The sequence below is a fragment of the Hyperolius riggenbachi genome, chromosome 1 (assembly GCF_040937935.1).
Source record: "Hyperolius riggenbachi isolate aHypRig1 chromosome 1, aHypRig1.pri, whole genome shotgun sequence".
NCBI classification, from domain to species: domain Eukaryota; kingdom Metazoa; phylum Chordata; class Amphibia; order Anura; family Hyperoliidae; genus Hyperolius; species Hyperolius riggenbachi.
The window spans coordinates 518,981,703-519,009,536 of record NC_090646.1 but is presented as its reverse complement, the minus strand read 5'-3'; the positions used below and the strand labels follow the sequence as shown (position 1 = coordinate 519,009,536).

General features: G+C 43.7%; 1 protein-coding gene across 6 annotated transcripts in view; it reads right to left on the bottom strand.

The window, feature by feature from the left end:
• CAMKK2 (calcium/calmodulin dependent protein kinase kinase 2) overlaps positions 1-17,670 on the bottom strand; it is a 130,496-nt gene extending 112,826 nt beyond the window's left edge. For 2 of the 6 annotated variants that reach the window (XM_068245148.1, XM_068245139.1), the window contains exon 1: positions 17,554-17,670. In XM_068245148.1, coding sequence (XP_068101249.1) covers positions 17,554-17,611 — 58 coding nt within the window. In that variant the 5' untranslated portion in view covers positions 17,612-17,670. Of the gene's footprint in view, positions 1-6,373; positions 6,439-15,920; positions 16,016-17,553 lie in introns of those variants that run through there. The other 4 variants (XM_068245159.1, XM_068245198.1, XM_068245168.1 and 1 more) reach the window with 4 other exon arrangements.
• Between the last annotated feature and the right edge of the window lie 10,164 nt (positions 17,671-27,834).

The window sequence follows — 27,834 nt, the reverse complement described above, 5'->3', positions numbered from 1 at the left end:
GAGGTTCACCTTCCAGCAGGACAATGACCCTAAACATAAAGCCAGGGCAACAATGGAATGGTTTAAAACAAAACATATTCATGTGTTAGAATGGTCCAGTCAAAGTCCAGATCTAAATCCAATTGAGAATCTGTGGCAAGATCTGAAAACTGCTGTTCACAAACGCTGTCCATCTAATCTGACTGAGCTGGAGCGGTTTTGCAAAGAAGAATGGGCAAGGATTTCAGTCTCTAGATGTGCAAAGCTGGTAGAGACATACCCTAAAAGATTGGCAGCTGTAATTGCAGCAAAAGGTGGTTCTACAAAGTATTGACTCAGGGTGCTGAATAATTACGCACACCCCACTTTGCAGGTATTTATTTGTAAAAAATGTTTGGAATCATGTATGATTTTCGTTCCACTTCTAACGTGTACTCCACTTTGTCTGAAACGCGATCGCGCTGCGGAGCGATATTTGCCGCGATTTTGCTATGCACACTACAGCATAGCAGAATCGTGAACGCAATCGCCGGAACTTTCCTGCACTTTGCGATTCAGCAATCGCCAGCGTTCACGCTAGCGATTGCTAGTGGAAAAGGGCCCTTAAAGAGACACTGAAGCGAAAAAAAATATATTATGTAATGAATTGGTTGTGTACTATGAATAATTACTAGAAGATTAGCAGCAAAGAAAATATTCTCATACTTTTATTTTCAGGTATATAGTGTTTTTTCTAACATTGCATTATTCTATAATATGTGCAGATTACACAACACTCAGCATTCAAAATGAGTCTTTCAGACCAGTCTGTGAAGTAATGACCTCTCTCCTCTAGCAGAGAAAAAGTAAACAGTTCACTTACAGTTGAGATAATAAAAGTCAGATAACAGCCCTCTCCACGACTAACTTAGTCGGAGAGCTTAATGGCTTGTTTGCATAGAGATAACAACTGGAGTTTCTCAACTCTTCCTGTACTGGAAACAATTAGGGCCCTTTTCCACCAGCGCGTTTGCGCTGGCTGAATCGCAAAGACGCAAACCGCTAGCGATTTTACAATCGCTACGGTTTGCTTTTTAACATAGGAATCGCGGTAGGTGATTTCCACTACCGCGATTTGTTTTTTACGGGAACGCGAACGCGCGGCGGAGCGATATTTGCCGCGATTTTGCTATGCAGTGCATAGCATAGCAAAATCGCGGCCGCAAACGTCGGGGAATCGCCGGTAATTGCGATTCAGCAATCGCTAGCGTTCAGCGTGAACGCTAGCGACTGCTAGTGGAAAAGGGCCCTTAGACTGATGTATCCAATCTTAATGTTTTATTTCTTAGCTGCACTACACATACAAATCATAATATCATAATTTATTTTTCGCTTCAGTGTCTCTGTAAGGTGCATATTTTCATAGTGTAAACTCTGATTAACGAGCATAAAACATATGGAAATGTGGAGATAGAGTGGTCCCTTTCCCCTGTGGATATACTGTGTAATCAGAAGAAAAAGATTGAGGCACTGTAACTTGCAAAAGGTACTTTTACTCACAGTATACAGACAGCGGAATTGCGGTGGGGGTGACGGGGCCAGTAAGCAATCTATATGTTGTGCACGTAACTATAGGTTATACTCCAGCACTAGCCATCCTTCTCTGATCTTCATCTAGTGCCGCCAGCCTTTTTCTCCCTAAGGGCCCGTTTCCACTGTTGCGACGCGATTTCGCCGGCATTCCGACGCTTGTAAAAACGCATGCGGATGCGTTTCCGCATGCGTTTTTTACCCGCGATTTCGCATGGCAGGGTGCCATGCGAAATTAACCATGACACTGCCAGGGCAAAATAACATTGAAAAAGGTGCGAAATCGCACGCGAAATCGCGGGTAAAAACGCATGTAACAAACGCATGCGTTTTTACTATTAAATACATTAGCGGCGATTCGCACGGATTCCCGACGCAGGCGAATTCTGTGGGTCCCGTCGTGCAGATTTGGCCCGCCGCCAAATCACTCCCGCACGCCGCATATGTGGAAACAGCCCCGGCCACTTCAGTGTAACAAGCGAATCCGCATCTCGTCGCCGCATGCGGATTCGCTATGGTGGAAACGAGCCCTTATACATACCCCTGTGGATATACCATAGCCATGGCCTGGAAAAATGGCAACCTTCAGACATGTTGTATGTGCTTATTCTTTCTGAATAGGTCGTTTGGAAGTCAGCCTCTTGTGCCCTAACCCAGATGTAGAACAAGCCACAAAGACAAAACGTTATCTCCTAGACCTATTATCTAGTTATAGCTGTAGATGCCCTTCAATATAAGAAAGTTTTGTTTTCTCCATATGAAGTTCATGCCATGTTGCTCTTTGTACAAACCTAAGGATAAAAAAAAAAAAACACGTATTTACGAAGCTTTTACATTTGCCCTTGGGTGTATTTACACATTAATTGCCCAACTTTTCTTGGCAAGTGAGACCCTCCATCAACTTGGTAGCCCGTTTTTCTACTCAAGACTGAAATATTTTTTCCTGTTATGTGGAGCACAAAACTGTATTCCACATTCCAAAAGGGGCCTTACAGGCGATTTATACAAGGCGTTATAACTTCTCCCTTTCAATAAATCCCCAACATTTGATTTGCCTTAGTGCCTACTGCTTGGTATTGTGATTACTTAACCACTTTACCCCCGCCCGTATGGATTTCTCCGTCCCTTTTCCCATCCTTTAACCCCCAGGGACGGAGAAATCCGTACTTTGCGCACTCCTGCCGCTGCCCGCGCTCCCGCTCGTAAACACGCCGCCCGCTCGCCCAGAGATCAACGAACGGGAAAATCCATTCCCGTTCGTTGATCTAAGCCCCGCAATGATCCGCTGCCGCTCGGCTGAGCAGCGCGATCATTGTGAGCAATAACAAAGTCCCAGCCTCTTTCTACTTCCTGCAAGCGTCCGGAAGGACGCTTGCAGGTCGCATGAAACAAAAAGTTACTGTTGCCATCTTGTGGCCAAATAGTAAAACTACACCCTAACCATTTTTTACACACAAATAAACTAGTTTTTCACAAAAAATTAACTCCTTACCTCCCACACTCCCCAATTTTTTTTTTTTTGTAATTAAAAAAAAATAAAAAAATTACAATTTAAAAAAAATACATAAATAGTTACCTTAGGGACTGAACTTTTTAAATATTTATGTCAAGAGGGTATAACACTGTTACTTTATAAACTATGGGCTTGTAATTAGGGATGGACGCAAAACTGAAAAAAATGCACCTTTATTTCCAATTAAAATATTGGCGGCAAACATTGTGATAGGGACATAATTTAAACGGTTTTATAACCGGGATAAATAGGCATATATATTTAATGGGTTTTAATTACAGTAGCATGCATTATTTAAAAACTATAATGGCCGAAAACTGAAAAATAATAATTTTTTCCCACATTTTTTCCTATTTTCCCATTAAAACACATTTAGAATAAAATTATTCTTGGCATAATGTCCCACCTAAAGAAAGCCTAATTGGTGGCGAAAAAAACAAGATATAGTTAATTTCATTGCGATAATGATAAAATTATAGACGAATGAATGGAAGGAGCGCTGAAAGGTGAAAATTGCTCTGGTGGTCAGGGGGTAAAACCCCTCAGTTGGGAAGTGGTTAACCTCCTTGGCGGTAACCCCGTGTGCGACAGCCGCCGGATAGTGCCGCTCAGGCCCTCCTGGGCCGAATTACATTTTTTTTTTTTGCTACACGCAGCTAGCACTTTGCTAGCTGCGTGTGCATAATGATCGCCGCCGATTCGCCGATATCCGCCGCGCCCCCCCCCCCCCCCCCAGACCCCTTTCGCTGCCTAGCCAATCAGTGCCAGGCAGTGCTGAGGGGTGGATCGGAAAACCCGGTGAAGTCATCGCGATTGTCGCCATGGCGACGGGGAAGCCCATACAGGGAATCCCATTCAGATAGATAGGAAGCAAAGATTGGTTCATTGATGGTGTAGTGAACAATTTCACTTTCGATCAGAATTATCTGATCGCCGATTGATTTTTCACTAGAAATTGGATCGTTAGTGGCTACATTAACATTCTATTTCCCAAGGCACTAATATCTGCAGCCAATACTGTCACTGGTGGTACTCAGCTGCCCATTCTGAGTATGATCCATTTATTACTACCACCAGTGTTTTAGCCAGCTCTTGACCCACATGCACACATTCTCCCCTAGTCTTTGCATCCTCAGCTTCTGCAGCTATTGAGATGTCCAAACACTATGTGTACTGCTTTCTCAGTAACCACATATGCAGTAATTACTTCATAAAAGCTGAATGTGTTTGTCAGACGACACCTATTTTTAGTAAACCCGTGTTGTTGATCTGAAATTAGATTCTCCCGCAGTATATAATTTAGCATAACATCCCCTTAGGATGCCTGCAAACAGTTTACACACTTTACACACAACTGATGTTGAGCTTAAAGGTCTATAGCTTCCCAGCCGATGATTTCTCTTCTTCTTAATAATGGGAAAATATCAGCTGTACACCAGTCACATTAGAAGTGACCCAACTAAAAGACAGTATAAGGGCCCATTCACACTACAGCGTTTTGCCACGATTTCGGCAAAACGCTCAAACGCTAGGGCTTTTTAAAAGCGCTGGTGTAATAAAACCCTATGGGCCCTTTCTTGTGCGATTTGCGCTAATCGCCCAAAAACGCAAACGCGTCGCCTGCACCATTTTCAGGCGATTTCCCGGCATTTCAGTGCTATAGAAGCGTTAAATGCGATCGTGGCGAAATCGCTGCAGTGTTCAGTGATTTTTCTGCGTGAAATCGCGGAAAAATCACTCCTGCAAAACACCGGCAAAATTCGCCCGCGTTTTGCGCTTCTAAGTGTGAATGGGGTCTAAGGGCTAGTTCACACTGGGCGATTTTTCAGTGTTTTGCTGATCACTGGCGATCAGCAAAATACTGCTGCTAATGCAAGTAGTGTTCACACTGTAGCGATTGCCAATGATTAGCGATTTGCTGATGGTGCGTGCAGCATTTTTGGAGCGATTGCATTTCAAGGTTATAGAATCACAAAACGCAATCACTCCTAAATCGCTTTCCTGTACAGTGAGAAAACCGTTTTTTAGCTGAGCTTATCTTAAAATCAGAATTGATAAAGCACCTGGTCTTGATGGCATCAACTGCTAAGTAATGTTTAGAAATGTTCATGCATTAACCTCTTGAGGACTGCAGGGCTAAACCCCCCTAGTGACCAGGCCATTTTTAGTATAACAGGCCACTGCAGCTTTAAGGCTAAGCTGCAGGGCCGCACAACACATCACACAAGTGATCCCCACCCCCCCAATAGCCGCTCGGAGAATGAAGGCGGGGCGGAGTTCCGCCCACCAAGCAGGAGATGCGCGCGCAGCCTGCGCGCAATTTCCTGCAAAACAGAGCCCCAGGACTTTACGCCAACTGGCGTTAGGCGGTCCTGGGGCTGCCGCCGCGGCCGTTGGCGTGATGCGGTCGGCAAAAGGTTAAAGGACAGACGCATGCTAAAAAACACCCCCCCCCCCCCCCCAACAAAACAAGATCTACTAACCTGCAGCTTCCTTTAGCCTCTTGCAGCCTATCTGTCCCTCGCTGCAGCTCTGCTCCCAGCCGGTGTCCCTTGGTCCCCTCCACTGCAGATCTCTTGTGATTGCGCGAGCGCAGAAGATGCCGACCTGGCGAGGTCAGAATCTGCAATGGAGGGGTCCCCAGGAAAGCGGCTGGAAGGGGAGCTGTGGCGAAGGACAGATAGGCTACCAAGGGCTGGAGGAAGCCCAAGGTTAAATCTTAACAACATCAGAACAATATTTTTTGACAATAATGTCAGAAACACCTGATCTGCTGCATGCTTCTTCAGGATCTATGGATAAAAGAGGCAGAGGATCAGCAGAATAGCCAGGCAGCTGGTATTGCTTAAAGTGAACCTAAATTGGCATATACAAAAAAAAAGTTTAACTTACCTGGGGCTTCTACCAGCCCCCTGCAGCCACCCTGTGCCCTCGCCGTCACTGTACGACCCTTTGGTTCCCGCAGTACCCTACTTTTATTTGTATGTGCGGCCCCGGTCTGTGGGCCTCCTGATCGTGCTTTGTGCAGTGCAGGAAAAGCTCTACTGCAGTACGCAGAACGTTCCCGATGGAGTGTGATTGAGGATCGAGCAGTGGCCGTCGACTCGTCTGCCCAACAGAGGAGTGCCGTGGGGGTCTGGAGGATCATTTAGTGATGTCGCAGGCACAGGGGCTGGTAGAAGCCTCAGGTAAGTTAAACAAATTTGTATGCCGATTTAGGTTCCCTTTAAAAGGAAATAAATATGGCAGCCTCCATATCCCTCCCACTTAAAGGGACTCCGAGCTCTGGCTAAAATAAAAATTTTCACTTACCAGGGGCTTTCTGCAGCCCAGTGCTGGTCTGGACGTCCCACGCCGGCCTCCTGGCTCTTCTCCCCACGGCTGTCCATATAGGGCTGATCGGCGGCTCCCCGGGCGACACTGGCTTAGTGCGACGTCATTGATGATGTTTGCGGAAGAAGGAGCCCCGACACTCGGCCAGTGTCGCCCGGGGAGCCGCCGGACAGCCCTATATAAAGAGAAACTCTGACCAAGAATTGAACTTTATCCCAATCAGTAGCGGATACCCCTTTTACATGAGAAATCTGTTCCTTTTCACAAACAGACCATCAGGGGGCACTGTATGGCTGATATTGTGGTGAAACCCCTCCCACTAAGGAATCCTGAGTACATACTCTTGGCAGTTTCCTGTCTATGAACCCTGTTGCATTGTGGGAAATAGCCGTTTACAGCTGTTTCCAACTGCCAAAACAATAAGCAGCAGCTACATCACTTGCCAGCAGTAAAAATGTCACCATGTGATAAATGTCAGAATATAAATCAGGGATTTAAAATATTTTACAATGGGCAAAAACTGACTAAATCATTTATACAGAATCATTGTAAAAATGAAGCACTTTTTTTATTATTTTCACTGGAGTTCCTGTTTAAGGTTCCCTTTAAAGACAAAATTCACATGGCAACAGTTGGTCAGCAGTTAAGTATAGCAGCCATGGAGCTCCCTGAACATCACATATGCAGTGCGGTAGAGGCTCCTAATCATTTCTGCAGTGGGCCCACCCTGCCCCTCCTCACTGGAACACCTGTCAGCTGCCATGGAAACACCTTAGAGGGTGAATGTGCAGCTGCAATTACCACCTTTGTGACTGAGACCTGAAAACTGGAGGGTTCTAGAACGGACAGTATTTCAAATGTCTTACATTATTACAGTTTACTCTGGAAGATAATTTGCTTAAAGGGACCCTATCGATTAAAGGCTAGTCCACACTAGGTCCGGAAACGTATCCGTGGCTGCGTTTTCAAGCCATGATGAAAAACGGAGTCCTGGATACTAATGTATCCTCACCCAAGAAAAAAACTGATCCGTCTGCGTTTGCAGGGACCCATTCTCAAAACCTGAACGGAAGGTCCGGATCTGCTGCATTTTCACGCAACGGATCAGGACGCTGATACACGCAGGGGTAGTGAAAAGCAATGAGAAAACGCAACTCCATATCCACAGGCAAAATAGCACCAAAAACGGATGAAAAAACGGATAGCCTGAACTTTATTATTGGCCCAAACAATCCTCCCACTACCTTCCTAATGACAGAGACGTTTTCTGTCCGTGTTTTGGGGTAAAAAAACTGAACGGAAACTGATGCAAAACTGATGCACTTTTTATGAAAATGGATCAGTTTGCAGTCTGGTGGTACTTCCCCTGATCCCGGACTGCAGTGTCCATCCTGCAACCGTGCCTAGTCTGGACCTAGCCTACAGGTTTGTTTTTTCAATTGAGATAGGATATGTTTGGGAAGTGCTGGTGTATATATTTCACTGCTTATCTATTGGTTTACTGTTATCTAATTCCTTTCACATTCTTCTGAGGACAGTCTGCTGAAATTCAAACAGTAGACTAAGCCATGAGGGGAGGGGGGAAATCCCCTCACAGTGTATCTGTTAACTCTGTGTGTGCAGAGAGCTCAGTCAGAGACAGGCAGAGCTTTCTCTCAGAGAGCGCAGAGGAAATGTATCTTATGTGCAACATAAACATTTGTAATACTGTAGTGTGTGAAACCTGATGCTTGTTTTCAAATAATCTGCTTCAATATTACACTGTTCTTAGCATGTCAGACTGCAGAGATTCATACAGATTCATACCTCTGCAAATGAGACATTCCAAACTTAGCTAAAATCTACACACAATGAATTACAGCTTTTGCCTCTGATATTGAACATGAATAGTAGGAAAATGTTAACACAGCTACTTAGACATTATTCGTACTTTGTCATTTTAGAACACTTGGGCATTGATAGCATTCCTTTAAGATGGTGTCGTGTGGATGGAGACAGCTTTGCTTTACAAACAAGTTACCAGATTTCGCTTTCTGCATATGTGAGGGCCACTGTGTATCTGATGAAAGCTGGCACAGCTGTTGCAAAGAGCAAGAAATAAACCTTTAAAATGAGACAAGCCCCTGACTGGCTGCGATACAGAACAGATCCAGCTTCATGCGGCAGTCCAGCTATAGTTAGGAATGCATTTTCCTGCCTTCATTACAGAACATAGAGCTCACCCAGGGCTCCAGGAGACATGTTCCATTACTGTAACCCCCACAATAAAACATTCTGTGTGCCTCTATGTGGGTTATTCCGGGCAGCATTACAATCACAGCAAGAACATTACTTTCATCTAAGTAGGTAAGTGGGATGAAGGCAAATTATTACAGGCTAAGCACACAGATTAGAGGAGAGCCGACTGCAAGGGTTCCTATAGTTGGATTGAAACTTTACAAGGTGGCCAATTCCACAGACAGATCACACATCTTAATCCAAAGGTCCGTTTAATTAAGAGTCATCCCAGTGTGTTTGCAATAGATTAAGAATATTAGTACTTTGTTTACATTAAAGCAAGGGTTCTAGTTACAAATGAGCTCTGAAGTCTGAGGACTAGATTACAGTGCTCAGCCACATTGCAGAATAATTCTGCATGCCAACTCGCTGCCCATACAATTCTATGGGCCTGTTCACACTGCATATCAAATGAAAAAAGGTCACTAAGTACAGCCAAAATTTTAAGATATTCTCTAACAATATTTTGCATGGTTATCTTTATCTGAGATGAAATAATCAATATGTTAAAATTGCGGTAATTAAAAAAAAAAAAAGTACAGAGTGAAGCCAAAACTGCAAAAAATTGTCTATAACAATGGAAACGAAAATATATTTACAGTAGTTATAAGCATAGTAAAACATTGGTAATTATTACCTATGTTTTACTACAACTAAACCTAACCCTAACCCACAGCTCAAGCCCAATATTCCAGTCACTTATCCACCCATAATCTGTCCTACCTCTACCCAATGTGGCCTAGTATCTAGCCCTTATCTGGTAGGCCCGGTTCACATTAGCGTTCGCTGTCCGGATTCGCCGGGCCGGATCCGGACCGTATACTGTGCAAACGGAACGGACGTTCGGCATAGCAATGCAAAGTCTATGCTACCGTATACACGCGTCCGTTCCGTACGGACCGGAGCAGGACCGGATCCGGTCTCCAGACACTTTTCCAACATGTGCTATTTTTAAGGTCCGGATCATCTGGCCGACGCACCCGGACCGGAGCCTGACTGCACCGTCCGGCAATAGAAACCAATGGGAAACGGAAAGCACAGAACACACTGGCTATAAAAACAGGATGTTCTACCCCACTTCCTATGCTTTTTCTAGCGGCCATTTTGGATGGGGACACATGGGCACAGCATTTCTGGAGTGGAGCAGCAGTGACTTTGTGCTGGAGCTGTTTGGCAGTATGTCGGACGTGGAGGTGAGGCCCGACACAGCGGAGGACCTGATTCTACAGGTGCAGCTTCTGCTGACCTCCCAGACCCCAGGTATTTATATAGTGTGTTATCTCTTTTAAAAAAACGGATCCGGATCGCAGCCATATTCATACCTGATTGAAAACGTATGCAAACGGACCGGATCCGGATAGGAACCGCACGGGTCCGGTACGGTCCGGTCCAGACATCTGGTCCGGTTTTCCCAAAAACGCAAGTGTGAACAGGGCCTTAGGCCCGGTTCACATTAGCGTTCGCTATCCGGATTTTCCGGATCTGATCTGGACCGCATATTGTACAAACGGAACGTACGTTCCGCATAGCAATGCAAAGGCTATGCGGACGTTCACATACGTACGTTCCGTACAGTACGGAGCCGGACCGGATCCAGACTCTTTTCCAACATGCGCTATTTTTTGTGTCCGGATCTCCGGCCCACACATCTGACCTGAGCCTGACAGCACCATCAGGAACACAGAAACCAATGGGAAACGGAAGGCACAGAACACACTGCCTACAAAAACCTGACGTTCTACCCCACTTCCTATGCGTATCCAAGCGGCCATTTCGGATGGGGACACATGGGCCAAGCATGTCTGGAGTGGAGCAGCAGTGAAAGACGTGCTGGAGCTGTTTGGCAGAATATCGGAGGTGGAGGTGATGCCTACAGCGGAGGAACCTGATTGTACATGTGCACCAGGTGCACCTTCTGCTGACCCGAACATTTTTTTATTTATATTTAACTATTTTTTGCCCACGGATCCGGATGGCAGCCTGATGCATGCCTGATACAAACGGACCGGATCCGGATCGGAACCGTACGGTTCTGATCAGGATCAGGTCAGGATCCGATCAGTTTACTTGCCAAAACGCAAGTGTGAACGGGGCCTTACCCCCAATGTGACCTATCTTCCCCTCATCCGTCCTACCTATGCTGATAAACAGCAATGAACAGGGCTGTATATAGGTTTCATGCTGCGCTAAGCACCTTAGACCTACGTATGATGAAACAAACATCTCCCCGCAAGGACATTGGTGGTGCACAACACGCACCACAGGAAAGGGGGCTTGGCCACAAAATGCAATGGGCATACCCATAACCTGCAGTGGGTGTGGCCTATGAAAATTTCCTAATAAGAGTGCAACCGGTCACAAAGTCAGTGGGGTCTGTGTTTCCTCCCCACATAAGAGTAAAGTGACCCTCAAACAAGTAAGTAGGAAATGTTCCCATCATAAAAACACATTTACCAGTGTTCTCTCCCACAAAATTGTGGTAGATATTAGATTGTGAGCTCTTCTGAGGATGGTCAGTGACATGACTATGTATTCTGAAAAGTGCTGCAGAAAATGTCAGTGCTATATCAATAGATAATACTATGGTAGGCACTATGGCAGGATTAGATTGTGAGATCCTCAGAGGACAGTCAGTGACATGACTATATACTCTGTAGGGTGCTGCAGAAGATAGCAGTGCTATATAAATAATAACAACAATAATAGTAATAAGGTAGGACATTAGATTATGGACTATGGCAGTATTAAGATTGGGAGATCCTCAGAGGACAGTCAGTGACATGACAATTACCGTAACTCTGTAAAGCACTGCAGAAGACGTCAGTGCTATATAATTTTGCTATTGGTGCAGTTTGATGTAAGCTGCCAGAGAAATTTGAGCGAGTCCCAGCATGGGCAATAGTTAAAAACAGTGTGCCCCAAAATACACATAATTTTGCAGCATTTCCCTAAAAAATACACATAATGTGCAATTTTGCCCCAAAATACACAATGGGCTCTATTCACAAAGCATTACCGCATTCGGTAATGCTCAAAATGTCTGATTTTACCGATCGCCTTCCCAAAATACAATTCACTAAACCTATCACCACATAGAAAATCACAGTTCCCGACTAGTGAGGCAATTACCTCAGGAAATGTCAATTCACGAAGGTTTCCGCATTTCGATTACCGGCCAAAAGTGTTCGGTATTTTTCTCCAGCTCACAGCAGCCGATAACTGGCTCTCCCCATGCTGTCTCTGTGCAGTGGATGTCACAGACAGTCTTTGGGGAGAGACAGGCAGCCAATAGGGAGAGCCACACAGCCTGCTTCTCACTGATTTGATGCGACGGGGTATCGGGTGGGTCTTTCACTGTATCAAAGCAGAGGAGAAGCTGATAATTCGGAGGGTTTTCCTGTATCCCTTTAGATGTGTAAATCTGTATTCTAGCATGCAGAAGAGCTCCCCCTGGTGGCTGCAGCACATGACAGACTGCATTGGACCCTGCTACATGCTAGTAAGTGACACTTACCGAGCAGGGCTTAGTGAATTGAGGCACGTTTGTTTGGTAAATTATCGAACTTCTGCCTCGTGGGAAAACTTTAGTGAATTTGGAAAAAAAGTGTAAAATATCGCAGCAGGTATTTTACCATCCAAAATGATTTTACCGGACTGGCCATTGTGAGTAGAGCCCAATGTGGCAGCAATTCCCTTAAGGCATTTCATACAAAATACACATAACATGGCAGAGTTACTAACAAAATACGGCAGCATTTCTCCTAAAATACACAGAATACAGCAGTGTTTCCTTCAGAATACACATAATGAGTCAGTGACAAAATACATATAATGCAGCCAAGTTTCACACAAAATACACATAATTCTTCAGTGTTCTCGCGAAATACACATAATGTGGCAGCATTTCCACAAAGTACACATCTTGCTGTGTTCCTTCTAAAATAAACATATCGTAATTGGCATAATTTCCCCCAAAAATGTACATAAAAACATATGAAGCAACATTTCCACCATAAAGTATATTAGGCAGGGTTCCCCTATAAAATACATTAGGCAGAGTTCCCCAATAAAATACATTAGGCAGAGTTCCCCAATAAAATACATTAGGCAGAGATCCCCAATGAAATACATTAGGCAGAGTTCCCCAATAAAATACATTAGGCAGAGTTCCCCAATAAAATACATTAGGCAGAGTTCCCCAATAAAATACATTAGGCAGCATTTGCCCCATAAAACACACTAAGCAGCGTCCCCCCATAAAATACACTAGGCAACATTCCCCCATAAAATACGTTGGGCAGCATTCCCCCATAAAATATATCAGTCAGTGTCCCCATAAAATACATCAGTCAGTGTCCCCATAAAATACATCAGTCAGTGTCCCCATAAAATACATCAGGCAGTGTCCCCATAAAATACATCAGGCAGTGTCCCCCTAAAATACATCAGGCAGTGTCCCCCTAAAATACATCAGGCAGTGTCCCCCTAAAATACATCAGGCAGTGTCCCCATAAAATACAGCAGGCAGTGTCCCCATAAAATACAGCAGGCAGTGTCCCCATAAAATACAGCAGGCAGTGTCCCCATAAAATACAGCAGGCAGTGTCCCCATAAAATACAGCAGGCAGTGTCCCCATAAAATACAGCAGGCAGTGTCCCCATAAAATACAGCAGGCAGTGTCCCCATAAAATACAGCAGGCAGTGTCTCTATAAAATACAGCAGGCAGTGTCTCTATAAAATACAGCAGGCAGTGTCTCTATAAAATACAGCAGGCAGTGTCTCTATAAAATACAGCAGGCAGTGTAGTGTCTCTATAAAATACAGCAGGCAGTGTAGTGTCTCTATAAAATACAGCAGGCAGTGTAGTGTCTCTATAAAATACAGCAGGCAGTGTCTCTATAAAATACAGCAGGCAGTGTCTCTATAAAATACAGCAGGCAGTGTCTCTATAAAATACAGCAGGCAGTGTCTCTATAAAATACAGCAGGCAGTGTCTCTATAAAATACAGCAGGCAGTGTCTCTATAAAATACAGCAGGCAGTGTCTCTATAAAATACAGCAGGCAGTGTCTCTATAAAATACAGCAGGCAGTGTCTCTATAAAATACAGCAGGCAGTGTCTCTATAAAATACAGCAGGCAGTGTCTCTATAAAATACAGCAGGCAGTGTCTCTATAAAATACAGCAGGCAGTGTCTCTATAAAATACAGCAGGCAGTGTCTCTATAAAATACAGCAGGCAGTGTCTCTATAAAATACAGCAGGCAGTGTCTCTATAAAATACAGCAGGCAGTGTCTCTATAAAATACAGCAGGCAGTGTCTCTATAAAATACAGCAGGCAGTGTCTCTATAAAATACAGCAGGCAGTGTCTCTATAAAATACAGCAGGCAGTGTCTCTATAAAATACAGCAGGCAGTGTCTCTATAAAATACAGCAGGCAGTGTCTCTATAAAATACAGCAGGCAGTGTCTCTATAAAATACAGCAGGCAGTGTCTCTATAAAATACAGCAGGCAGTGTCTCTATAAAATACAGCAGGCAGTGTCTCTATAAAATACAGCAGGCAGTGTCTCTATAAAATACAGCAGGCAGTGTCTCTATAAAATACAGCAGGCAGTGTCTCTATAAAATACAGCAGGCAGTGTCTCTATAAAATACAGCAGGCAGTGTCTCTATAAAATACAGCAGGCAGTGTCTCTATAAAATACAGCAGGCAGTGTCCCGCAAAACAAAACATCAAGCAGTGTCTCGCATAAAATACATCAGGCAGTGTCCCATATAAAATACATCAGGCTGTGTCCCATATAAAATACATCAGGCAGTGTCCCATATAAAATACATCAGGCAGTGTCTCCATAAAATACATCAGGCAGTGTCTCCATAAAATACATCAGGCAGTGTCTCCATAAAATACATCAGGCAGTGTTGCCCATAAAATACATCAGGCACTGTCCCGCATAAAATACACCAGGCACTGTCCCGCATAAAATACATCAGGCAGTGTCCCGCATAAAATACACCAGGCAGTGTCCCGCATAAAATACACCAGGCAGTGTCCCGCATAAAATAAACCAGGCAGTGTCCCGCATAAAATACACCAGGCAGTGTCCCGCATAAAATACACCAGGCAGTGTCCCGCATAAAATACACCAGGCAGTGTCCCGCATAAAATACACCAGGCAGTGTCCCGCATAAAATACACCAGGCAGTGTCCCGCATAAAAATACACCAGGCAGTGTCCCGCATAAAATACACCAGGCAGTGTCCCGCATAAAATACACCAGGCAGTGTCCCGCATAAAATACACCAGGCAGTGTCCCGCATAAAATACACCAGGCAGTGTCCCGCATAAAATACACCAGGCAGTGTCCCGCATAAAATACACCAGGCAGTGTCCCGCATAAAATACACCAGGCAGTGTCCCGCATAAAATACACCAGGCAGTGTCCCGCATAAAATACATCAGGCAGCGTCAGGGCTGTGGAGTCGGAGTTGAGTAGTTGAAGCCATTTTGGGTAACTGGAGTCAGAGGTTTCATAAACTGAGGAGTGCTCCCCATAAAATACAGACGGGCAGTGCTCCCCATAAAATACACCAGGCAGCGTGCCCCATAAAATCCATCAGGCAGCGTCCCCCATAAAATACATCAGGCACCGTCCCCCATAAAATACATCAGGCACCGTCCCCCATAAAATACATCAGGCACCGTCCCCCATAAAATACATCAGGCACCGTCCCCCATAAAATACATCAGGCACCGTCCCCCATAAAATCCATCAGGCACCGTCCCCCATAAAATCCATCAGGCACCGTCCCCCATAAAATCCATCAGACAGCGTCCCCCATAAAATCCATCAGACAGCGTCCCCCATAAAATACATCAGGCACTGTTCCCCATAAAATACATCAGGCATAAAATACATCAGGCACTGTTCCCCATAAAATACATCAGGCACTGTTCCCCATAAAATACATCAGGCACTGTTCCCCATAAAATACATCAGGCACTGTTCCCCATAAAATACATCAGGCACTGTTCCCCATAAAATACATCAGGTAGTGTCCCCCGTAAAACACATCAGGCAGTGTCTCCATAGAACACACCAGGCACTGTCCTCCATAAAATAAATCAGGCAGTGTTCCCCACAGAATACATCAGGCAGTATTCCCCTTGTTTTCTCTTCTCCAAGTTAATCCCCCTGATATCATGGATGAGAGTATATCTGAAAGAAAAATCAATGTACTTACCTGCTGGCAGAAGACTCCTCTCTCGGCGTCCAGCGTTGCTCCCTGATCGTCATTGCAGCTCCAGCTGCAAATCTCCCACATGGTGCTGAGCAGAGCAGGTGTTAAAGGAAATTGCCCGCCAAAGCCCATCACTGGAGACAAATAGACTTCAATACTGGGCTCCAGCAGACATTTTTCCATAGCCCTTTTGCCGGAATGGCGTAAGTTATGATGAGTGGGCTGGCACCTGATCGGCCGCCGACAGTTCCCAAAAAAAAAAAATCCTGATTGCCAGCCCCAAAAGTGCCTTGCTGTAAATATGGCCCTGGAAGTAATCAGAAAAAGAGCAGACCTTGTCAGGAGGCTCTCACAGCTTCCTAGTTCAGTTTTCTTCCCATGTTCCACTCTATATCTATTTCTGCAGCTCAGATTTCCTATTATAGCTCTTCCTTTCCTGTCAATCCACCCGCCCCTCTTCCCATACACCACCAATTCCTGCAACACTGTAGCATCTGTCTAGCATTCCCCTATTAACCCCTGGATAGGACATCCTAACCCCAGAAGCATCTCCCACCTCCAGCATGCTGCAGGCTCCTAGCAACCGATCACCTATCCAACAAAGCACACAGCAACAATCCAGCTCTTCCCAGCCTGTGTAGAGGGCGGCACCTCCACTCTGCCACAGCATATACGGTATCTTATACCACAATACCGCTTTACCTATTTCCATGCATGTCTCAGTCTCTTCAGAAGCAAATCTGATTATAATGCAGAACGAGAGCTGCCATGCCTTGAAGTGAAGTAGCATTAACAAAATACAAACATGGGAAAATGAAAGCACTGCCAAATAATTATACAGGAGCACATTTATCAAGAGCAGTGCAGTGAAAATTAAAGAAAAACTAGTGCCAATGTGGAACAGATGCCCAAAATTCTGATACACATTTAGGTCAAGCATTCTGATGGAAGCCCAGGGGGCATCTGATAGGTGCCCAGGTCAAGCATTCTGACAGGTGTTCAGGACAAGAATTCTGATTGGTCACTCTGAGCAACTGCTTCACTTCCCCACCTATGTAGCTTCAATTGCAATCCATGCTCTGAATGTCTATCATTGTATACATGAGTATGTAGCCTAAAATACAACATGTTGTTCTGAAAGTAGTAAGCAGACTCAGTCAGCAATCATTGCTGTACAGTGTCTATGTAGAAAATAAACGAATAAGTGTCAGTTAGTACACTCCATGATCCCCCCCCCCCCCCCCCCCATTCAGGATGTGCCTTCATTTAGTGCCAATATCGCCTGCAGTGCTTTACAGGGTCCATAGACATATGACTAAAGCATTGTATGTTGCAGTGGTGTAGTAATAGTGGATGAAGAGGTTGGCACCGCACTGGGACCCTTGGACCAAACGGGCCCACCCTCAACCCCAATATTAGCTCTTCAATTGTGCTATGTCGGAATGAGACAGGCCAGCCCTCCATGATCCCCAGGAAGGTGGGTGACAGAGCATTGTGGTCAGTGCAGCAGCTGGAATATGATGACATCACATCTGCAGACGATGTGTGACATGACAGCTCCTGCCCTGATCACCATCACACCGAGCGGAGCACCAGAGAGGAGACTGGGGACCCTGCATGCACCCCCGGCTCTTACCTTCATGACACCGACCGCTCTGTGCTCCCCTCCGAGCCGCGCTCTGACAGGTAACCATCAGTCGCCGCTGCCACTACGTGTAAATTCTAGCCATCAATGACATCACCGTCATGTGACCGGACCTCAGCATGACGTCACACCACCACGTGATTAGAAAGAGGGAAATCTGAACAGGGAGTGATGCATGGAATCGGGGGGCAGTGGGGCACTGCAGGCTGCGTACTGAAGAGGCGCAGCAGCTTCAGCTTCATCACGCCGCTTCTTCCACGCTGGAGATCAATACTGGGGAGTGGGGAAATTATACTGTGGGCTGCTGCTAACAGGCTTTCAGCGGGTTATATATACAGAGAACCCGTGAAAAAGAGAAGTCATATGAGATGTGGCAAATCACAGACATACATAGATATATAACTGGTAGGGATTAGATTGTGAGCTCCTCTGAGGGAGAGTCAAGCGACAAGTCAGTATACTATATACAGCACGGCGGAAGATGTCGGAGCTATATAAATACTAAATAATTACAGCAGTTCCAGGTATCCCCCAGTATGTCCTGGAAAAGCATAGATAGGCCCAGTGCACACCGAGCGGTTTTTGGAGCGATCCGCCGGCCGCATCCGCCTATAAAAACACTTGTCTAATGTATTGCAATGGGATGGTGCACACCGGCGGTTTGCGGTTTTTGCCAAGCCGCAAACGCGCCTCCTGCTGCGCGTTTGCGGTTTTCGGAAGCGTTTCGTCCTCAATGTAAAGTATAGGAAAAACGCAAAACGCTCTGAAAAACGGCAGATCAGAGCGGTTTGCCAGGCATTTTTGTTACAGTAGCTGTTCAGTAACAGCTTTTACTGTAACAATATGTGTAATCTGCTACACAAAAACGTACGCAAAACCGCTAGGTATGTTTAGAAAACCTCTCTAAACATACCTAGAATCGCTCTGAAATCAGCTCCCAAAACCGCTAAGCGTATTGCGGATCTGCTAGCGGTTTTGGTGTGCACTGGGCCATAGAGAAGGAGAGAGGGCTGGTGCACACCGAGCGGCTTTTGTCGCGTTTTCAGATCCGCTTGCGGGTGCGGATCCGCTAGGGTAATGTATTTCAATGGGATGGTTCACACCAGAGCAGGAGGCGTTTTGCAGAAACGCATACTCCCAGGCTACAGCATTTTTTGGATGTCGGAGGCGTTTCTGCCTCCAGTGTTAGGGCTGGTGCACACCAAAACCCGCTAGCAGATCCGCAAAATGCTAGCAGATTTTTAAACGCTTTTTTTTATTTTTATGAGGCGTTTTACTAGCGTTTTGCGGATTGCTGCTGCGGTTTTCAGTATAGTAGATTTCATATATTGTTACAGTAAAGCTGTTACTGAACAGCTTCTGTAACAAAACCGCCTGCAAAACCGCTCTGAAGTGCCGTTTTTCAGAGCGGTTTGCGTTTTTCCTATCCCGCTGATGTCATCAAGAGCGCACAGCGCAGGCCCAGTATAGTCTGTGTCTGCGCTGTACACTCCTGGTGACATCAACGGGAGCGAGGACACGGCAACGCAGGCGCAGTGGTTTTCTGACTTTAAAGTCAGAAATTCCAGAAGTGAACCGGAGGCGGGGCCAGAGCATTGGGGAGTGGCTGCGCCAACACAGGATGTCTGCGGGGGACCATTAGAAGCCCCGGGTAAGTTCAGCTCATTTCCCCCCGACCCCCCTACAGTATCCCTTTAACATTGAGGCAGAAACGCATCCGAAATCCAAAAAATGCCTCACCCAGGCATTTTTCGTTTCTGCAAAACGCCTGCCGCTCTGGTGTGCACCACCCCATTGAGATACATTGACCAAGCAGATCCGCAGCCGCAAGCGGATCTGAAAACGCCCAAAAAGCCGCTCGGTGTGCACCAGCCCTTAAAGTATAGGAAAAACGCAAACCGCTCTGAAAAACGTTAAATCAGAGCAGTTTTCCAGGCGTTTTTGTTACAGAAGCTGTTCAGTAACAGCTTTCACTCTGCTACACAAAAAAGGTCAAAAAACTGCTACACAAAACAGCAAACCGCTTCATAAAAATAAGAAAAAGCGTTTCAAAAACCGCTAGCGTTTTGCGGATCTGCAAGCGGTTTTTGGTGTACACCAGGCCAGAGAGAGGATAGATAGAAGGAAGAGAGAGAGAGAGCGTTAAGCCTCTTTCACAGTAGGACGTTGCGATTTGATGCGCCGTTAAAGTCACAACACAAATTACAACGCAATACCCCCAAAAAGTCGCAACGCAACTTATTGCCCCGGGATTGTCGCATACAGTAGAGCATACAGGCAATGAAAAGTAGGCTTCCAAGTAATTACTGAGCATGTGCAAACAGTCCCAACGCAGCTAATAATGTGTATAACGCACAACATGCAGCACTTTCTAATAACGCTACACACAAACGCAACTTGTACACTGTGAATATCGCAGAGACTTAGTATTGCTGTGCGACTTTTTGGGGGCATTGCGTTGTAATTTGTGTTGCGACTTTGACGTCGCATCAAAACGCAACAGATTTGCAGCAGATTCGATCATCAGATAGATGTCTGTAAGACCGAATCTGAAAGGAATCTATCTGATGTTTGCCACACACTAGGAACAGATTTCCAATACATTTCAGAATGAAATCTGTTGGAAATCAATCTAAATGCATTATTGGACCATTAGATCCAATGCAACTCTATGGGCCATCGATCTACTGCCAGCAGCAGATTGACCTAGGTTTTCCATCCTGTCAGACAGATCAAATTGATCGAAATCGGCCGCAAATCGATCGATCAATAGATTTGATAGAATTGATTTCTGATAGAATTGATTTCTGATTGATCGATTCCACAGAATCGATCGATCAATGGCTGAAATTGACCAGTGTATTGGCCCCTTTAGGAAAGAGGGAAAACAAAGCAAAAGGAGAGAGATAGAGTCCGCCTGGGGCTGCAGGTCAAAGCACCCTTGCATACAGTTCAATAGTCCATTTGCAGCAATGGCCATCCCAGCCGACGTGTGGGAATCACAAAACTTTCAGGGCATCTCTTTGACAAAATTTCTTAAAAAAAAAAAAAAGTGTACCAAAACCCAGACAGTGGCATGGTGGAGGAGGATCAAGTGTGAAATAGTCGCCAAAAAATATGAATTATGCGCAAGTGCTTTTTTAAATAGTTATTTAAAAAGGAATTTTAACTTTAACGGTTAAAAGCAAAGCCCCCATACAAGCTAGAATCCCCAAATGTGCAGGGTATGGAAAGGAGAAGAGTGGCTACAAAAGGAAAAAAAGACAGTTTTGGAGAAAATCCATTTGAAATGCACAGAGTGTGGGTAAGGCCACATACACACATCAGACCATAGTCTTTTGAAAATGAAAGATCACAGACCAATCTTACCGGATTGGCTCTCATACTACATGAGAGGTATGGCTCTCATGTAGTATGAGAGCCATACCTACACATAGAATAGACTGTGTAGAGTATGGCTCTCTTACTACATGGAAGGGGGTAGAATTGGTCTGTGATGATGTGTGTATGAGCCTTTAGTGGCTGAACCATATTTTGGCGGTTAATAGCAAAGCCCCCATACATGCTAGAAACACCAAATTTTCAAGGTATGTTAAGGAGGAGAGTGGAAACGAGAGGATAAAAAAAAATTCAAAAAGACCTTGTAGTTTTGGAGAAAATAGATTTTAAAGTTCATGTCAGAGTGTGGGAAAGTGGCTGAAACCTATTTTAGCGGCTAATTGCAAAGCACCCATATGTGCTAGAAACACCAAATTTTCTGGGTATGTTAAGGAGGGCAGTGGGAACAGGTGGAAACATTTTTTCAAAAATACCATGTAGTTTTTGAGAAAATCGATGTTAAAGTTAGTGTAAAAAGTCTATATTTAAATGCAGTAAAATTACATAATATATCAACATGTATATAAATGTGTTTTTGTTTTTTTTATATGTTCCTAGTGTGAGATAAAAAAAAAAAAAAAAAGATATGAAGTCCCCCCTCCCAAGCCTTTTAAATCCATTGTCCCCCATGCAGGCTGGGATAACCAGAATGTGGAATTCGGGTCGCACAGGACTTCGCACTCTTAGCTGTACCAGCCCGCATGGTCCATGGTATGGGGGGGAGGGGGGCTCTGAAGTAGAGGAGCAGCCAAGTACAGTCATATTCAGTCTGTCACCAGGAGATCTGGAATGCCATTGTCTTCCTCCTTACCCTTACAGTTCGAAGCTGCTCTGTCATCCTCCTCCCCACTCAACAGCAACAGAATGCATTGCTTGCCTGTAGGCTAGTGACATATCTATGCAGCACTAGGCTTCAAACTGTGATTCATTCAAGGGATTAAGTTTTGATCCCTGCGAGTCAGGGCTGTGGAGTCGGTACAAAAATCCTCCGACTCCTCAGTTTATGAAACCACCGACTCAAGGTTCCCAAAATGGCTCAGACTCCTCGGTCTAATACTTACCAGGGCTGTGGATTTTGTACAAAAATCATCCAACTCCCGACTCCTCAGTTTATAAAATCACTGACACCGGGTACCCAAAATTGCTCCGACTCCTTGACTCAGACTCTACAGCCCTGCTGCGAATTACAGTAATTGTGAATGTCCCTCAGAGGCATTGAATAATCCCTACCATAGTCATAGTCTAGTGCCCCTATAATAGTGTGAGGCCAATTCATACAATTAAAGAGGAACTGTAACTAAGGATTGAACTTTATCCCAATCAGTAGTCAATACCTTCTTTCCCACCATACTTTTCTCAAATAGATTATCCAGGGGTCTGTATGGCTGATATTGTTTTGAATCCCTCCCACAGTGTGCTGTCACGACAATGGTCCTGACAGTTTGCTGTCTGTGAACCTCAGTGCATTGTGGGAAATGACAGCTTTTTCCAACTTTACCAAGCAAGCAGTATCTCCCTCTGTGCACAGAACTCTCAGTAGCGAGCATTCTGTACAGATCACTTTGCAGAACTAAAGCTAAATTACAGACTGTAAATCGGGGAGCTGAAAGATTTTACAATGGGCAAATATTGACTAAATAGTCTATACATGAATATTGTAAAAATAAGCAATTTTAGTCATTAATCAATTTTAGGGGCAAGGAATGGAGGTAAATTCTGATTCTGGTTCATGTAGACATCTATTTTATTTCTTGCTACTGTATCTTCCTTTTTTATGTGAAGCACACAGGCAAGTTTGTTGCTTTGTGTGTCTTCCTAGGTAAGCTTGTTGTTATCTCCAAAAATTTATAGGTTTTGGTTTTGCACATTCCCAAATTACTGATTTGTAGTCATTCCTTTCCATCGCTTCAGTTAGAGACATTGGAGATCCCATGGTGCAGCCATGGATGATAGGACAAGTAATTTTTAAGTGTCACTTTATGTGCTTAGTTCAGTACTGTTGGTGAAATATGTCACCACAATGTAATTTCATCATAATGAATATACATTTTCATGTCACAGATGGATTAAAGTTATGTTTTTGTTATGATCTTACTTTTGCATTTTCAATACCCTTTTTTGTAATGTTACCCAATAAAACACTTTTTAGAAAATAATCAGTCAGTAATCCAATCAGTTTCTGTAGGCGAAAACATCCTATGCGATGTGTAACTTTTAACAGTAAGCACCACCTAGTGGAAAAATAAAGTACTATGCAACAAAATTGAAACGTTTTCCCAAACTTTTAAGTTTCTTAAAACCGTATCAAACTGAGTTCAGTACATAGAAAACTATATACAATTACTAATTAAAATGTATTACCTAAAACAACGTGTGCTGTTTCGACAAATAGGGTGTCTTTTAGATATGCTGCAAAAAAGGAATTAAAAGAAATTATTACTAAAAAGTGCTACAAGAAAATTTGGGTTGTTCTAAAATCTTTGACTGGTATTTTACATAGTCTGTGCATGGTATAAAAATCCCCAGCAACACAGGTACAGGTTTCCTTTGACAGAGGAAGTACAGTAGAAATGAGAAACACAAGGGGAAGGACCCCGCTTTTGTGAGCTTATAGTAACAATCAGGCCCGATTTACATCACAGGAGCCTATAGGCACAGATGTCCTGGCACCCTAGACCTAGCCCTCCACTAACCTACAAACCCCCCACCAAACTGCACCTCAAGTGTGCTGGCTGTCCCAGCTATCACTTCTCCCTTACTTACCTTGCCCGTCATAGGTAGTTACAGTTGCCCCTTAGTATTATGTAGCTAGAAGTACCCCCGGTATTAAGTAGCTAGTGGTGCCCCCGACTGAAGGGAGATCTCATCAGAGGAATGCAGACATAACCTTTCATTTATGCTCTGCTCAGTACTCTGCATAGGGAAGGAGAGAGGGAGCCGCCTTTCCATCATCAGGCGCCTGTAGGCACATGCCTACAGTGCCTAATGGTAAATCCGGGCGGCCTTGGTAACAATTTAGAGGGTAGTGGGGGACACTAGGTAGGAAGGTTAAGGAGCTTGTTAAGTCAGACTGAGGAGAGTGTGGCATTCATAACATTAGTTTAACCCTCAAAACCAAAAGAAAGCAGAAAAGTTCTAAGTAGGATTCATACTATATACGCACCTCATCATACCATAAGGTCACTTTAAAGTGGACTAAGCAACCTGTCCTCAGCCTGCTCCTGCTCACTCATCTCACTAGTCCTGGGCCACTCATTGTCCCCGATTACTTTTTGCTTGAGGGGAGCCTGGTAGTCTGTGGGACACTTTCATCCCACCTCTTTCACCAATGGAGAGTACGGGTGTTATGCTAGGTACACACCATAAGATAGGTTGGCAGATAGATGGTTCGATAGATAATTTCTGTCATGTCAGATCTTATTTTTTGATTGTTTTCTCATAGAAGTAAATGGAAATTGATAAGAAAAGATAAGAAAATCGATCAGAAGATCGAAATCGGCTGAAAAATCTCATCGTGTGTGCCTAGCATAAAGTCCTGTGGAGGTGGTTGGCTGGACAAAATGTAATTATTTCCACAGTGGCAACATCCAAGAAGGAATTGCAATAATGAATAATGGCTGATAAGCATATACATGAAACTCTTCTACGTGTGTCTGTTATGCTAGGTACACACCATACAATCTTCTCTTAGATTTACCTGCCAGATTGATTTTTTCCAATATGTCCGATCTAAATTACAATCAATTTTCTGATTGATTTCCATAGAAGTGAAAGGAAATCAATCGGAAAATCGATTTAAATTAAGATCGGACATGTTGGAAAAAATCAATCTGGCAGGTAAATCTAACAGAACATTGTATGGTGTGTACCTAGCATAATAGACACTGATTATAAAGTTGCATGCTATATCCTGAACAGTGATGTGGAAGAGGCGTTTCACCCCTGGTACTAGCCAGTAGCTTGTGAGTCACACAAGGAGCCTCTGTCAGAAAGAGATTTACCTTAATAACAGACTCTATTACCACTAGCAATTAAGTTATAGGTTTCCACATGTTATTAACACATGGCAACAATACATTTGAAAAGGTTTTCTAATTGCTGGCATTCAGCTCCATGTGCTGGAGGAATCGCTGAGCAAGGAAAGTCCTTCAGCTTCTTATGAAATCATTACTTTTGTAATACAGTATTTACTATTCATCAGACCAAACGTGCCTCCTGGTCTGCATGAACTGCAGTGTTCATATCACACGGTTCGTCTTTATTGGTGTGTTAAAGAGAAAATAACAAATTAACATACTTTTTTTTTAAGTGCTTAATTTTTACAATAATTATTTATAAATGATTTAGACGGTGTTTGCCCATTGTAAAATCTTTCCTCCCCCTGATTTACATTATGAAATGTATCATTGGTAGTGACATCTTTACGGCTGGCAGGTGATGTCTGTGGAAGGAGATGCTGCTTTTTTTGGTAGTTGAAAATAGCTGTTATTTCCCACAATGCAACAAGACTCCCATACAGAGCCCCCCTTTGAGAAAAGGTAAATATTTCTTGTGGGAAAGGAGGTATCAGCTACTGATTGGAATGAAGTTCAATCCTTGGTTACAGTTCCTCTTGAAACAGGATTATAGGTATGTATCTACTTTCTGCCATTTCCTAATCTACAGACCACTTTCACATGCCTTCTATACAAGCTCTTTCCATACAGTCCCTCATCTTCCCACTTTCATTACAAATACTGGACAAGCAATTACCTTTACCCCCACCATCTGTCTTCTGTTACCCCACCCTCTTTTCTGTTACAAACTAGGCCTGCATGCGGTGACTCAATTAGCACACATTTATTACAGGACTATTTCCACAACTCTTGGATCCAGTAGCTGATACATTATTAATCTCTCTATCATTTATAAATAGCTTAGCATAAGCACCAGAATAACAGCAAAATTATATTTGACACTGTATCATTGTTTTTTTTAACACTTACAAACTGATTGTAATAGCCATCAGTTTGTGACAGCCGGGTTGGGAGGGGCGCACTTTGGTGTCTCAGCCATGGGCGCTAGAGGACCTTGTCCTGGCTCTGTCTGCTAGTGAAGACTGCTTGGTAGGTGGTTCATCCAACATATTGATAATGACAACTCGGCTATCCCATGACATAACAGAAAAAAACAGGTTGAGAAACCATGTTTGAACCCTTTACCAAGGTTTCCAAATAAATAAAAAAAATGGTTTGGCTGGAGTCCACCTTAAAACATCCTCCTAAGCAGTGAATCCATAGCACAGCATGTAGTTGTTATAATAGCACAACTAAGTCATCCTCAGATACTTCTGGCCTTGTTGCCAGACTAAACAGCTTTGCCTAGTTTGATCGCTTAATAACTTTCCATGGACAATAAAGAGAGTGATTAAATGTTGGCGTGCTTTATCTGTGAGGTTCTCATGAAACATCTCTGGAATGTTTCCATGAGCCCATGCTGCTTTTCCTTACCAATGATTAAAAGAGAATATATTTTATATCACATGCCAAACATTTATTTTTAGGCAATAACTGATTATGGCACAGAAGAGAGTGCCAGAAGTTTGTCAGAAACAACAAAACAAATGTGACTTTAATATTTCATGATGTAAAAAATAAAACATGTGGGCATATGCTATGATCAGATGATTATGGCCCAATGTGATCCACAAGACAGTTAGAAACTTTCACAAACTACCACAAAATAGAGAACTTTTAATAAATATCATCCGAGTTTACAGCATCGCTTAGGCCTTTCTAAAGAGCAAAATCCACTTTGGATGTGGGGGTCTGGGGGAGATGTGGGGAAAAGGAATGGAAGCACTAACTGCCAGTGTGAACCGGGCCTTATTCGTGCAAAAGGAGCCCCGACCAAATATTGTGTGCATACTTGGACATACTTCTTAGTAATTTCTGTATTAAAATATTTTTTTTAATTGGTCCTCCTACGTAATATTCTAATCGTATGAGATATTTAATTTGAGGTTTTCATTGCTTGTAGACCATAATCAGCACATGAAAAGAAATAAACACTTGAAATAGATCACTCTGTGTGTAATAGATCTATAGAATATACACGTTTCACTATTTGAGTGGAATTACTGAAATAAATTAACTTCTCAATGACAGTCTGATTTATTGAGATGCACCAAAATATTATACAGACACACACTTCTTGTTTTCTGCAGACACATGGTGTATATTTTCAAAGCGAAGGCAATATTTAGAATTCTAGTCTCCAGGGCATTTTGCTTTATGTTGTATTGAATAATCGTCGCCATATTAGTAGCTTTATGTTGGAGTAAATCCCCCACCACCACCACTGGCAAGACGAACAAGCAAAGCCCAATCCGATAAGAGAACCGCGCATTGCCAGCATTACTGAGCACTAAATCACATTACTGTGTTCACCGTGCTAATCTCTGGGATTGCCAGATGTTGTGTTTAGTTGATTAATTGTAATACCATTTGTGCCAGTCTGAAATTACGTCACCCTCAGAAAACAACTGTTCTACTCCGAATGACATTATTTCCACATGTAAAATGAAAATAAATAAAGTCGCTATAGGACTCCCTAGAGCACTTTTTGTGGGTGGGGGAGGGGAAGGGGGTGTCAGTTTTCCTTGAATGTTAAACGGGTATAATGCCAGCAATTGCTTTATTACAGTTAAAATGACTAACCCTTCTTGCAGAGAGCTGCAGCAATCACCTTTCACACTGTAGTTCCTTCATGAGGGAAGGTAGAGCAGGTGCTGCTCATCTCCGTAATCCTTTCTGCAGAGTTATGCCTTCTAAAAAGAGATGAACAAACTTCAAATCCACTCAGCTGGCAATTCATCAAATTCCTTAAATGAGCTTTTTTTTTGCTATCTGCAAT